The sequence below is a fragment of the Urocampus carinirostris genome, chromosome 2 (genome assembly GCF_059441175.1).
Source record: "Urocampus carinirostris isolate Australia breed hairy pipefish chromosome 2, RoL_Ucar_1.0, whole genome shotgun sequence".
NCBI lineage: Eukaryota > Metazoa > Chordata > Actinopteri > Syngnathiformes > Syngnathidae > Urocampus > Urocampus carinirostris.
In genome coordinates, this window is record NC_142350.1 from 22473363 (window position 1) to 22485428 (window position 12066).

The 12066-nt window shown below is 38.4% G+C and overlaps 1 protein-coding gene across 2 annotated transcripts in view; it reads left to right on the forward strand.

Annotated features, from left to right (window-relative positions):
- The first annotated feature begins 777 nt into the window (after positions 1 to 777).
- Positions 778 to 12066, forward strand: part of LOC148371372 (uncharacterized) — a 53586-nt gene continuing 42297 nt past the window's right edge. For both annotated transcript variants that reach the window (XM_088329382.1, XM_088329383.1), the window contains exon 1: positions 778 to 953. In XM_088329382.1, the coding sequence (XP_088185508.1) occupies positions 836 to 953 (118 nt within the window). In that variant the 5' untranslated portion in view covers positions 778 to 835. The remainder of the gene's footprint in view (positions 954 to 12066) is intronic.

The following is a 12066-nucleotide window of genomic DNA, read 5'->3' on the forward strand; positions in this document are numbered from 1 at the left end:
ATGTGTAAATGTTGCAAATTCGTCCTGTATCCCTTTCCTTCTTTGAACTTTTCCACAACTTGATCACGGTTCTGCTTGGTTTGTTGCAATACTTTCACTATTCACTTGACATGTGCGAAAAATAGCATTAACAGCAACTAAAATGCAGTTAGTTGTCTTAAGGTAAGAGGATGATAATGATGAGGTGGGGAAAAATAATGATGAATCGTGTCACTTTGATCACGCAAGGGGTAAAACAGGGCCATGTCGAAGGGACCAATCAGCTCCCAAGAAGCTCGGGAGGGCGTGGCTTTAAGCACGGACAGAGCTTCGATTGGATAGTTTGCGCTCGCTCGCATGTCCCACGGGGCGAGTTATCTTCATCATTTTAAAACCATATATACATTTTGTAAAAAGATAGGTAACAATAAATCACTTTTGATTCAGGTTTATACTCTTGTGTATGCAGTTTCTTAAAGAAACTCTCTCCAAATCGAACAGTTGCACACCCTGACTTAACTATTTTTCCCTCCCACATTGACGCTTCTCCTTTCTCTTGCACCCTCCCTCCCTCCACGCACACACTCTCACTCAAGTGGGAGAAAGTAAAGCGGGAAAGTGAGGGAAGGGTGCGAGAACGCGCAAGCTTCCAGGTGTCTGTGCCCCGCATTCGGCGGACTCCATGGAGCTTTAGGGGCTGCCCCTCAAAGGCTTTGTTTTGACCCCCCCCCCTGCCTTCACTTTGGTGGCTCTCCCTAATTTTTTTCTTTTCATCATCTTAGTCGGCCGCCTCTCGTCGGCTGGCTCCCTGGGAGAGGACACCCTCGCATCCAGCAGCAGACGCCGCCGCATCACTATGGATATTGTAAATTGTCCAAACCGGGAGAGACGGAGACCATGGAGCCCGGGGCTTACCTCTGTGGTGCTGGCCGCCTTTGTGCTCGCTTTGTGCCAGAGCACTCTGGCGCAGGCAGGTAAGACAACTTTTGTCCCGGATTTGAGTCTTTTATTTATGTCCTTACCTGTCATCCACTTTTTTGGGATTATTTTGTCCAAGAGTGCATGTGGAACGCTGATACATTTCAAAAAGTCCTCTATGTGGAATTAAAAGGGATTGAAAAGTGTATGATCATGAACAGGCGAAATTCTTTTTTACATTTTTGTTAAGTTCTCACTCAGCCCCTCACCCAAAAATAAATTCTACTTAGGCTTCTATTTTTGCTATCATATCTACGCATGCGTGCACGGCCATCCCAGCCTGAGCACCAGCTCGTCCATTGGTGCCTCGTGGTGCACGCCCGCATCGATAATCGGCATCGTCACGCACGTTTACTTAGAGGCCTAGTGTGTAATATTCGACCACTAGATGGCACTGTCGTCTAATGCAAATAAAAACCAGTGCCACAGCAAGCAACAACATGGCAGACAAACATGGTAGTGACTTAAGTCGGGATTCCATTTTTTTAAAAGAAATATACATTTCTCGACCTTTTTGTAAAACAAACATTGGTATGATAGTTCATGTATTTTTGCAGAATAACCAAAACAACGTTGTTGTTTTCTTTACCTTTACTGTAGTAGGAACTAAATATGACGTACTGTCCCTTTAAAGTTGCTGTACAGAATTTGGAACATTGTTACTTTCTGCTGCCATCTCCTGGCTTAACATCGTGATCGTAGCCCTAGTCAGCTCATTCATGATGCGCGTGCTTTTACGTGCATTTTTTTAAAGGTGGGGTGTGCAGTTTGGGGGGTCAGTGAAAAGTTTAAAAAAAATACAATGCCCAATTGAGTCCAAAGAGCCATACACACACACAAATGTATAATAAATATATATATATATATATATATATATATATATATATATATATATATATATATATATATATAAATAAATATATATATATATATATATATATATATATAATATATATATATATATACTGTGCTCTAAAAATATCAAGATTATAAAATGATTTCAGCCAGAAGATGGCGTCAGCAAGTAGAATATTTTGAACTTACGGTACTACCTTTAAAGGAGCTGTACAGAATTTGGAACTTCTACTCTCTGACGCCTTTTCCTGGCCTAAAATTGTGATCGCAGCCCCAATCCGCTCATTCATGACGCGAGTGCTCGTACATGTTTTTCTCAAACTTTTCTACTTTCATCTTTTTTTATGTCTGGGTTGATGTTCAGACTCTACTGGTAGCAGGCCTTTTCTTATTTTTACAATTTCCATGCTAAACTGACAAATAGAAATGAAATGAACCTGCGGGGATGAGAGTGACGTCACTCTCCAGCACTTCCCCCCAGCCCCCATTCCTCGTTCCTAATGCGTTCCGCCCTCAACATCTCTGATAAAAGTAAGATAAAGGCAGATAGACTCAGTAGAAAAGAAAGCAGATGGGCTCTTTGAACACAGTTGTTAACACACTCTTAATCAAGAAAATAATTAAACGTTAGAAAAACACTTCCAGTGAAGCACCACACCTTTAAAACCCAAATATGTAGGATTTGACCAAGAGATAGAACTGTTGTCTAATGCGAACTAAAACCATTGGCGCAGCAAGATGGCAGACAAACATGGCGGCAATCTTAGGTAGGGATTCCATTATGTAAAATTAATGCATATTTCCTGACCTAGAATTCCTTTTTTAATTAAAAATAGCATTGATATGGTAGTACATGTATTTTGGTCTAGTATTTAAATCAATGTTTTTTGTACCACTAGGGGTCCCTGGATGTTTCACACTGTCCCTTTAATCATTTATTTGATACAAGAAAAATAATGTCATTTTGCACAGTGTATTTAATTGTGACATAAGTGCCCCCTCATTCCGCCTCTCCCTTTTTGGTTATTTTTTTTTGGTTTGTGGATTTTGCCTCTCATGAATGGCTTCTTATGGGAGGGTTAGTGCGAGGGAGAAAGCAGCCAGTGTTTCTGGTGCATGTGTTTACGCCTGCCAAAAAGCACCTTTCTACAAGTTTGTTTGATAATGGAAGAGTGACGTACATGAGCCCCAAATTCAACTTACAATCCAGCCCCGACATTTTTCTTGCATTTGCCCCCCTGCCACTAGAATAATTGGTGAGTCCGTTTGCACATCTCACGCTCACGTAGCAACACATTGAATTTGTAATTAGTCATGGGAAAATTACAATGTACCCCACATATTTTGGTTCAAAATTCTGGGTTCCTTGACCAGGTTATTTATTAAACTTTCACTTATTTGCTTGATTTAAACATTCATTTTATTATTACCTTTTCAATATTTTACCTGTCTACTAACTGTCTTCTCATTATTAGAACAGTTAGTTAGATAACAGTTAGTTCTTTGTTCCTTTATCTCTTTGTTTCCTTATCCTCACTGTAAATGTGGAACTGGAGTCGTCCAATTTCGTTGTCACACCATATCCCATGTTGTAACAATGACAATAAAGGCATATTCTATTCTATTCTATTATTATTCATTTTATTTTGTTACTATTTTATTAGTCTTATTATTTGTATTGTTTGATTATTATATTATATTATATTATATTATATTATATTATATTATATTATATTATATTATATTATATTATATTATATTATATTATATTATATTATATTATATCATCCATCCATTTTCTGCACTGCTTATCCTCAGTATGGTCGCAGGGGTGCTGAAGCCCATCCCAGCACCCTTTGGGCAGTGAGCAGGGGACACCCTGAACTGGTTGCCTTCAATTCTATTCTCCTCTTTTCTCTTCTATTCTATTTTAACATTATATGGCGGCGCCCTCTGTTGGCTGCGGCTGCATCGACTCGCTACAACGGGTCAGGTGTATCGACATTTCGTTCTGTGTACATTGTTACAAAGAATGACAATACAAAGGATATTATTATTATTATTATTATTATTATTATAACATATTATAACATATTCTAACATATCATATTGTATTATAATCATTATTAATAATAGTTTTTTACATTATTTTATCATTTATTCAAGTCAAGTCATGTTTATTTGTATAGCCCTTAATCACAAGGTGTCTCAAAGGGCTGCAGGATGGAAGGAAGAAAGAGAAAAAAAGAGCAACGAGAACTAAAGACTTAAGGAAGAGAGAAAAAAGACAGGAGGAAAGGAAGATAGAAAGAGAGAAAGGACGAAAGGAAAAGAGAATTTACCTTTTGATTATTATTTATATTTCTCATTTATATATGTATATGTAAATATATATATGTATATATATATATATATATATATATATATATATATATATATATATATATATATATATATATATATATATATATATATATATATATATATATATATGTGCAAATTAGTAGTAGATGTTTTTCCCTATGCAAGGCATGAAAGAAGTTTTGTTCAAAGCAAAGTATTTTGTCCACATTGATATCCATCCAGCGCGCAGCTCTTTTTCAAAGTCGCAAATAGAAGTCCTCAAAGGACGCTCTGTGCCTGTCTTTCTGGATAAACACAAGCTCGTCTGAATGGAGCATCTGTGTCCTCCGCCTCCTGAAACATTTCTCGACCACACTTTTAGTTCCCCCCAGATTTAGCGCTACCTGTTTCATGCAAAACTGAGTTTTTTTATGGTTGCTTATGGTCACTTTGTGCTTTTCAATCCCATCCTCGCGTTTCTGAGTCTTCATAATTGTTTCAGTGACATAATACTCAATAATGGTGTGCCATATCTAAATCAAGTATATTTGTAAAGCACTTTTCAAGTGATAATTTGCCACTCAAAGTGCTGTATTAAAAACATTCAGCGTACAAAAAGACATTAAAATCCTCTCCTTTATCCCCACCCAACAACCCGAAACACCTCGTACACGCACACAATGGTCAAAAAAAAAGAGATAGCAATAGACATAAAATATGCTATTGGCAAGGCACAGACTAACCATGTGAGGAAAAAGACCTAAGGGAGGCCTTATCCAGACTGATAGAGATGGCAGCTGATGGCCTCAGGATTTTCAGCCATTGAACCAGTCCTCAACTTTTGACTCATTTTTGCCCAGGAACTATCCCACGCATGCCATTTTTGTTCAGTATCTTTCTTTTAGTGGAGTCTTTGAGACTGACCTTAAACGAGGCCAGCGAGGCCTGCAGTTCCTTGGATGTTTTTCAAGATTCTTTTGCAACCTCCTGGATGAGCCGTTGTCATCCTAGTTTGTAGACCACTACCGGAAAGGTTTGCTATAGTTCCCAGTTGTCTCCATTTGTGGATAATTGCTCTTTAAGTGGTTTGCTGGTGCCTCACAGCTTTGAAAATGGCTTTGTGACATTTTCCAGACTGATATATTTCAATCATTTTTTCACTTCTTTCTTCTGGAATATCTTTGGATAACAGCATGCTAATAGTGTACTTGAGATTTTGTAGCCTACTTTGCCTTGCAGATTCAGTTAAAGTGATTTCTTAATCCGGGTGGTGGAAATCAATTTTTTGGTGTGATCTCAGCTTTCCCAAAACTTTGGTTAGTCGCAGTTAATTCAATCTGATTTAACAAGCGAGAGGGGTAGGGGGGTGGCAGTTACTTTGTCACATCGGAATCAACATTTAAAAAGTACATTGTGAGTGATAAATATGCAGGGTGCAAATAGTTTTTCACAGCACTGTATTTGCTACCCTTCCGTCAGTCCCAGCTGACCTGACCCCTCCCTTACCGCACTGGTCTGAAAACCACACCTTCATGGCACGTTCAAGGAAACACATGGAGCGTCCGCCCACGCTGGCCAGCGGTTTTCAACGCGGACAGTCTAGGCGCTGATCCACGGGGGACAGAATAGCCGAAGCCATAATGATAGGTGGCAGTCTGTGGACGAAGCTATTCCTGCTCACTGTTATTTGGTACCGGTGCAGGAAGCCAGTTCGGTCATTTTCACATAATGTCCATGCACGTCATGTCCTTTCCATACATTGACACGCACTGTGCAGTTTGGAAACAAACTTAGCTTCTGCGGGCTATACAATTGGACATTATGTGCCCTACTTTGAATGTGTTTTTTGTGGCGAAAGTAAACAATTGTGAGCTTGCAGGTATGGATGTATGGATACAGGGTTCGTACGGGTGCCTGGAATTCTTGAAAATGCTTAAATTTAAGGTTGTGTTATCAAGGTTTGAACATTTCTTGAATTTTGGTTGATGTGCTTGTAAATGATTGGAATTGTTGCCATGTTTCTTGGAAGTCTGACTCAAAGGATGAGAGCCCAAAATATTTTGCATATTTATCACTCACAAATGCTTCAGATCATCAAACCAATTTTATTACCAAGGAAAACACACAATGACGTTTTGATATTTTGATTCCATTTATTAAGGCACATAAAAAAATAAATCTATCTGGCCCTATGTGAAAAAGTAATTGCTCCCTGATCCTAATTGCGAGTTGGGGCACCAACAGATACGATGAGTGGTAATGAGTCTTTTACAATGCTGTGAAGGAATCTGGGCCCAATTGGATTTAAATTTAGACTCATTAACAACCATGCTAAGGTGGCCTAAATCGCTATTAGGTTAAGAAGGCAATACATTTTTAGGGACAGATACAGTAGGTTTTGATTTTTTTGTACCTCAATAAATAGAATCAACATTTCAAAACTGCATTTTGTATTTGCTTTGGTTGTGTCTGTGTGATATTAAGATTGGTTTGATGATCTGAAACCGTTGTGAGTGATAAATATGCAAAAAATACAGAAATCAGGAAGGGGGCAAATACTTTCTCATAGCAATTTATTTTGCTCGGAAAACCATCAAGCTAGAAAAACTGCTGGAAGTAATTGCAATGTGGAATTTGTTTGACAAAAAGGCTGACCGCACCTTTACATTTGGTCAGTGCGTCCTGCTGCAGGCCTCCTTGTTCCATCCACTGCGGCGTCTCCGCATCCACTTGGTTGCTTCTAAAACGGGAACGCTGCCTCTGCGTTTCGAAACCGCACGAGACACCAGCACAACGTGCACACGCCCTTAAATCAGACACGTCGCGCAGTGAAACGTGGCAATATCTTTTTCACAGACGTCCTACTTGTCCTCGAACTTAAAGATAAGTTTGAAAAACCAACATTTTTCAGGTTAACATGTAAAAGTATTGCAATCAAAAGAAGGTTAACTCATTCAATGCCACACATTTCTTTTAAATAGGAAACATTATCCAACTTTGCCCCAACGATGACGAAGGGACTATATTTTAGAAACTACTTATACGTATCTTCGCATTTCTCACTACACTTCACTACATCTATACTTGCAACACAGGGCCGCCTACACACTTCAATCGCATACCTAAATCATTCACAGAGGCTTGATACTCACTGATGAGCTGCACAAAACCCTAAATCATGTTTTTTTTTCTTTTTTTTTTTCTTCTTCCAAAAAACAGAAAAAAATACATTTTTTTCCATGTTGGCACTCAGGTACAATACTTCAGAAAATTTAACTGAATGAGTTAAATACAACCTGAATGTGATTATTTTGCTTACCAATAGAGAAAGCCTGAATAAGAATAGTTAGACCAGCACTACCTACTGAAATATATCCAAGCTGATTTAGGGGCAAAAATCAGGTGCACCCTGGACTGGCACGACATCATGTGAAACGTCATCGCCCTACAGATGCTTTAGGACAGGATCAAATAATGCAAAAAAAGGACGTACATCTCTTCACAATGGGAGACGCAGCGGTTTCCAGTCATTTGAAGGATAATTTACGGAGACTAGCTTAACTCTGATTTTTTTTTTTTTTTTGCCCACGGTTTGCTACATACTCCACCTAAACAGGGCACTACAAAATGTGTATTAGTGCAAGGATTATGTATCAATTATGGTCATTTACTACGAGCCATGATAAAAATTGAGTTAGCCTTTCCAAGTGGTAAATTGTAATCTTATGAACTTCCTGCAACTGAAAATGTAAGCTACATATTTTTGTCATTTTTCCCGACACCTATATTGGCGAGATTTGTCTCAAAAATATTTAAACACGTATTGTTCAGATCCACAGATATACTTGCGATTTGCTCAAAAAAGTCATATGCCTTGATGAATGCACATGCAAGATTAAAAATGGCATATGCAGATTGCAGATATATTTGTGGATCTGGTTGTCTAAGGTGGTGGGTTAAAAAGGGTTTGCTAAATTTGGATATGAAAAAGGTGTACAAATGCTGTGAATATGAAATAACAAAATATATGCCAAAATAATTTGTTTTGGGTCGCGCGTTTTCATAATACGCTGCACATCATAGGGCGGAAAATACGGTAATCGTTTTTAATGTTGAGTGTCCTAATTTATGTTTGGTTCTGGATCAGGACTTTACAATCAAGCGACTTATGGACTTAATAATTGAGATAGAAACAAAAAAGTAACATCTTGTTTGCAGCTTTGTTTTTTATTATTCAGGCTGACTCTGCATTTAGGTGAACTGCTCCTTTTAAGGAACATATGCATTTTGGGTTTGAAAAAAATACTTTTTGGACTGTACATAAATTCAAACCCATACTTAACTGTCTTGCGAGTGTGGTCGGCAAATGGGCGGAAGCAACTGGTAAATCTGGAGCAAACGTGGACCAAAATGTCAGTTGACTTGGAAGATTGCTTAAGATACACTTTTCCAGACTCTGTTGGCCTGGCAAAAGTTTGTCACCCGGGGAAAAAACCTTAACCACCGAGATTCTGATAACTGTTTCCAGAAATTAGTCACGAGAAATGTTTAACAAATTGAATCCAAATTTATTGGTATAGCACAGGGGTGTCCAAATTACCTAAAAGCGGAGCTGATTTGGTAAGCTGAAAATGTGTGAGGGCTGACTTTTCAGCCTGGATTTCTTTAAACACTCTTTAATAAATTCACCCTCAGTGAAAGGTTTGCAGTGCTTGGCGATCAGCGTTGCGACCTCCTAGCTCGCCTTTGTAGCATCTTCATTTGACTCACAGGGTTTCGTGAAAAAATGTTGCTGTGCCGTTCAAGCAGCTTCCAGTTGCTTCACCTTTTTAACACTGTCGTTAGCTTTTTGTAGTTACAATGCTTTGTCTGGCAGTGCCACTTGATATTACATTTTTTTCAAACAGCCCAAGTCTCTTGGCAAACGAGGCAGTTGTTTCGGTTTTCGGTGAAAGAGTACTCCAATTTCCTCTTGTTTGGGAAGTGGCTATCTTCACAGTCAACTCTCTTTTTTATATTTACAGTCGCCATGTTGTAAATGAGGTGGGACAAAATTTTCACAGAAAGCCATGGTGTAAAGTGGCCAAATGGTTACTGCTATCATTTTGTGAAATTGTGAATTTTTGGGCTGAACTTTGGACATACCTGGTTTAAGGCATCTAGAGCAGAGGTCATTTGCAGCCCTCAAGGTAATGAGTTTAAAATGGATGCTTCATTTGTGCTAACTATTTAGGCAGCACACAAAATGTGCTGAATAATGCAGTGTTTTTCAACCTTTCTGAGGCAAGGTATTTTTCTTTCATTGAACAAATCCCACGGAACACCACCAGTCGATTTCGTGAATTCGTTGCAAAGATAGCTTCCGCTAGACTGCACAGGCACACAAATTGGATAATTTCCTACAGCACAGTACGACAACTTACTGAAAACACTGCACTAATGTTTGAGATCGATGTACAGTACATCTGCCCTGGAATATGATTGGCTAGCTACTTCCTGGTTAATCCAATGCAGTGCGTTCACTTTACAGACTCAAAGTTTAAATAAATGATCTGGTTCAATTAACCATTTTTTACAAACTTATTGAAAAGTATTTCATTCAAATTTAAATGCGGAATGAGAGGCTGCCGGAGTGAGGAAGGAGATTGTCAATGCTGTTTGAACTAAAGCTCAAATGACGTTGAAAGCATTTTACACGCATCTTTTGGTGAGTTTCTGCCTTTGAAATACTGATGGGGCCCAACCTAACGCAGACCCTGGTTCCAGCGAACCCAGAGTAAATCGAGTTTGAGACCCCTGATCATCAGTTTCATGGCAATGGTTACATAAAATGACACACTAGAAATTCCATCTATCCATTTTCTGCACCATTTATCCTCACTACAATCGCAAGGGTACTGTAGCCCATCCCAGGAATCTGTGGGCAGTGGGCAGGGGACACCCTGTCAAACAGACATACATCTCACTCGCTCATTCACACCTAGGGACACCTAACCTGACATGCATGTATTAGTAAGTTGGGAGGAAACCGCAGTGCCCAGAACCCACGCAGGAACGGGGAGAACATGTAAACTTTGCACGGGAGGTCACTAGCTGTAATTGAACCCAGGACCTCTACACCGTAGGCCGGCACGCAAACCACCCCCCACCATGCCGCCCTTTGACCCAGGCTAAACTTTGCCCTCTCTTTTATTTTTGTCCCTTTCCTCTCCGTTTTGTACTTTAGCATTAGTCGAGCCTTTGCCGCCATCTAGTGTTTTTTTTTTCAATCGTGAAGCAACCCCTGCATGCCCCAGACTTTGTGTGCGTACACGGCGTCTACCTCACAATGGGACTGTTGTGTGCAGGTGAGAGGTGAGAGTTCAATGTGTCAGCTGGAGTATATATCTGGTATTTGACACAGCTGTAACACGACATCACCGCCGGGAAAAATATGCAACTAAATCTTTTTTTGTGTTTTCCTTTCGAATATACATTGCATTTATCATGACTTTAAGCCACGAGATGGCAGCAGAGAATAACATATTTAGTCAACATTTGATACCTTTCCATGAACAAAGTATGTATTTCATCAAAAAGATAAATATCACTATGAATTATATCTTCTATATTTTTGATGAGGTGAATGGATTGGGAAGTACATTTTAATAAGTTTAAAGGTTCAGTGTGTCATTTGAGTTGTCCCTAAAAAGTTGGTATAACAATATTTTTCTCAAGTACTGTATGTGTTAACAAGGCCCAACTGAGTTCCATGAGCCTTTATAAAAAATAATTCCAACACGCCTATCTGCTTCTATCTTTTAGCAAAAATGTTCAATAACAATAAGCTTATGTAAGAGTTTGACAACCTCTTACAGGGTTCGTATGGATGCTTGAAATCCTTGAATATGCTTAAATTGTAATGTTGTGTTTTCCAGGTCTGAAAAGTGCTTGAATTTTGGGTAAAGTGCTTGTAAAAGTTTGAAATTGTTGCCGTGGGGGGTTCCCTTCACCAATGCATTTCTTCTTCCATCGTGATTAACTGCAGCTGGTATTAGATCGTATGGCATTGTCCTATAAAGCGTCATCACCCCCTACAGGTCGCACCCAAGAGGACAGGGCTGTATGAAATGTGTTATCAATTAGGGACATTTATTGTGGGCCATGCAAAAAAAGGAAAGTATTGCTTCCCAGTGATAAATTATAATGGGAAGAACTACCTGCTACGGAAAGTATAAGACACATTATTTTTTTCATTATTAGTCAACACCTACTGTATTTGGGGAGAGATTTGTCTCAAAAACATTTATATTTGTGATTTATTCAAGATATATTAATTGTATGTCTTGATAAATGCACATGCAAGATTAAGAACCCATATGTAAATCCTAGATATATTTGTGGCTCTGCAAAATACGTGAATCGGATTGAGGTTCTTCTCAAATCAATTTTGAAACGTTCAACATTATAGCAAAGTAATATGTTAGGTCCCTGTTTTAAGCACAAAATTTGATACTTTATTTTCTAGCATTACTGTTATATTTTATGAGTACTTTTGTAGTATTTCTGCTGTCAAATTTTTGCTGTATTTCTTTAGTGTTTTTGTATTATTACTGTAATTCTATTTTGTAGTGTTTTTGCAGTAGTATGAATGAATGAATAATTGAATGAATGAATGAATGAATAAAAACTTATATTTCGAACATTATAATAAAAACAGGACAACAACAATGAGTCAACAACAAAACATGTTCGAAAAGGGACAGTCAGAAGCAGATATATTTTGTAGTATTTCCACCATAGATATATATTTTTTTATTCATAGTAGAAATTTTGTCTGATATCTTTAGTATATTGTAGTATTACTGTAGTTTTATTTTTGTAGTATTTGTGTCATAATATTTCCGTAGTAGTATTTTTGTAGTACTGCAT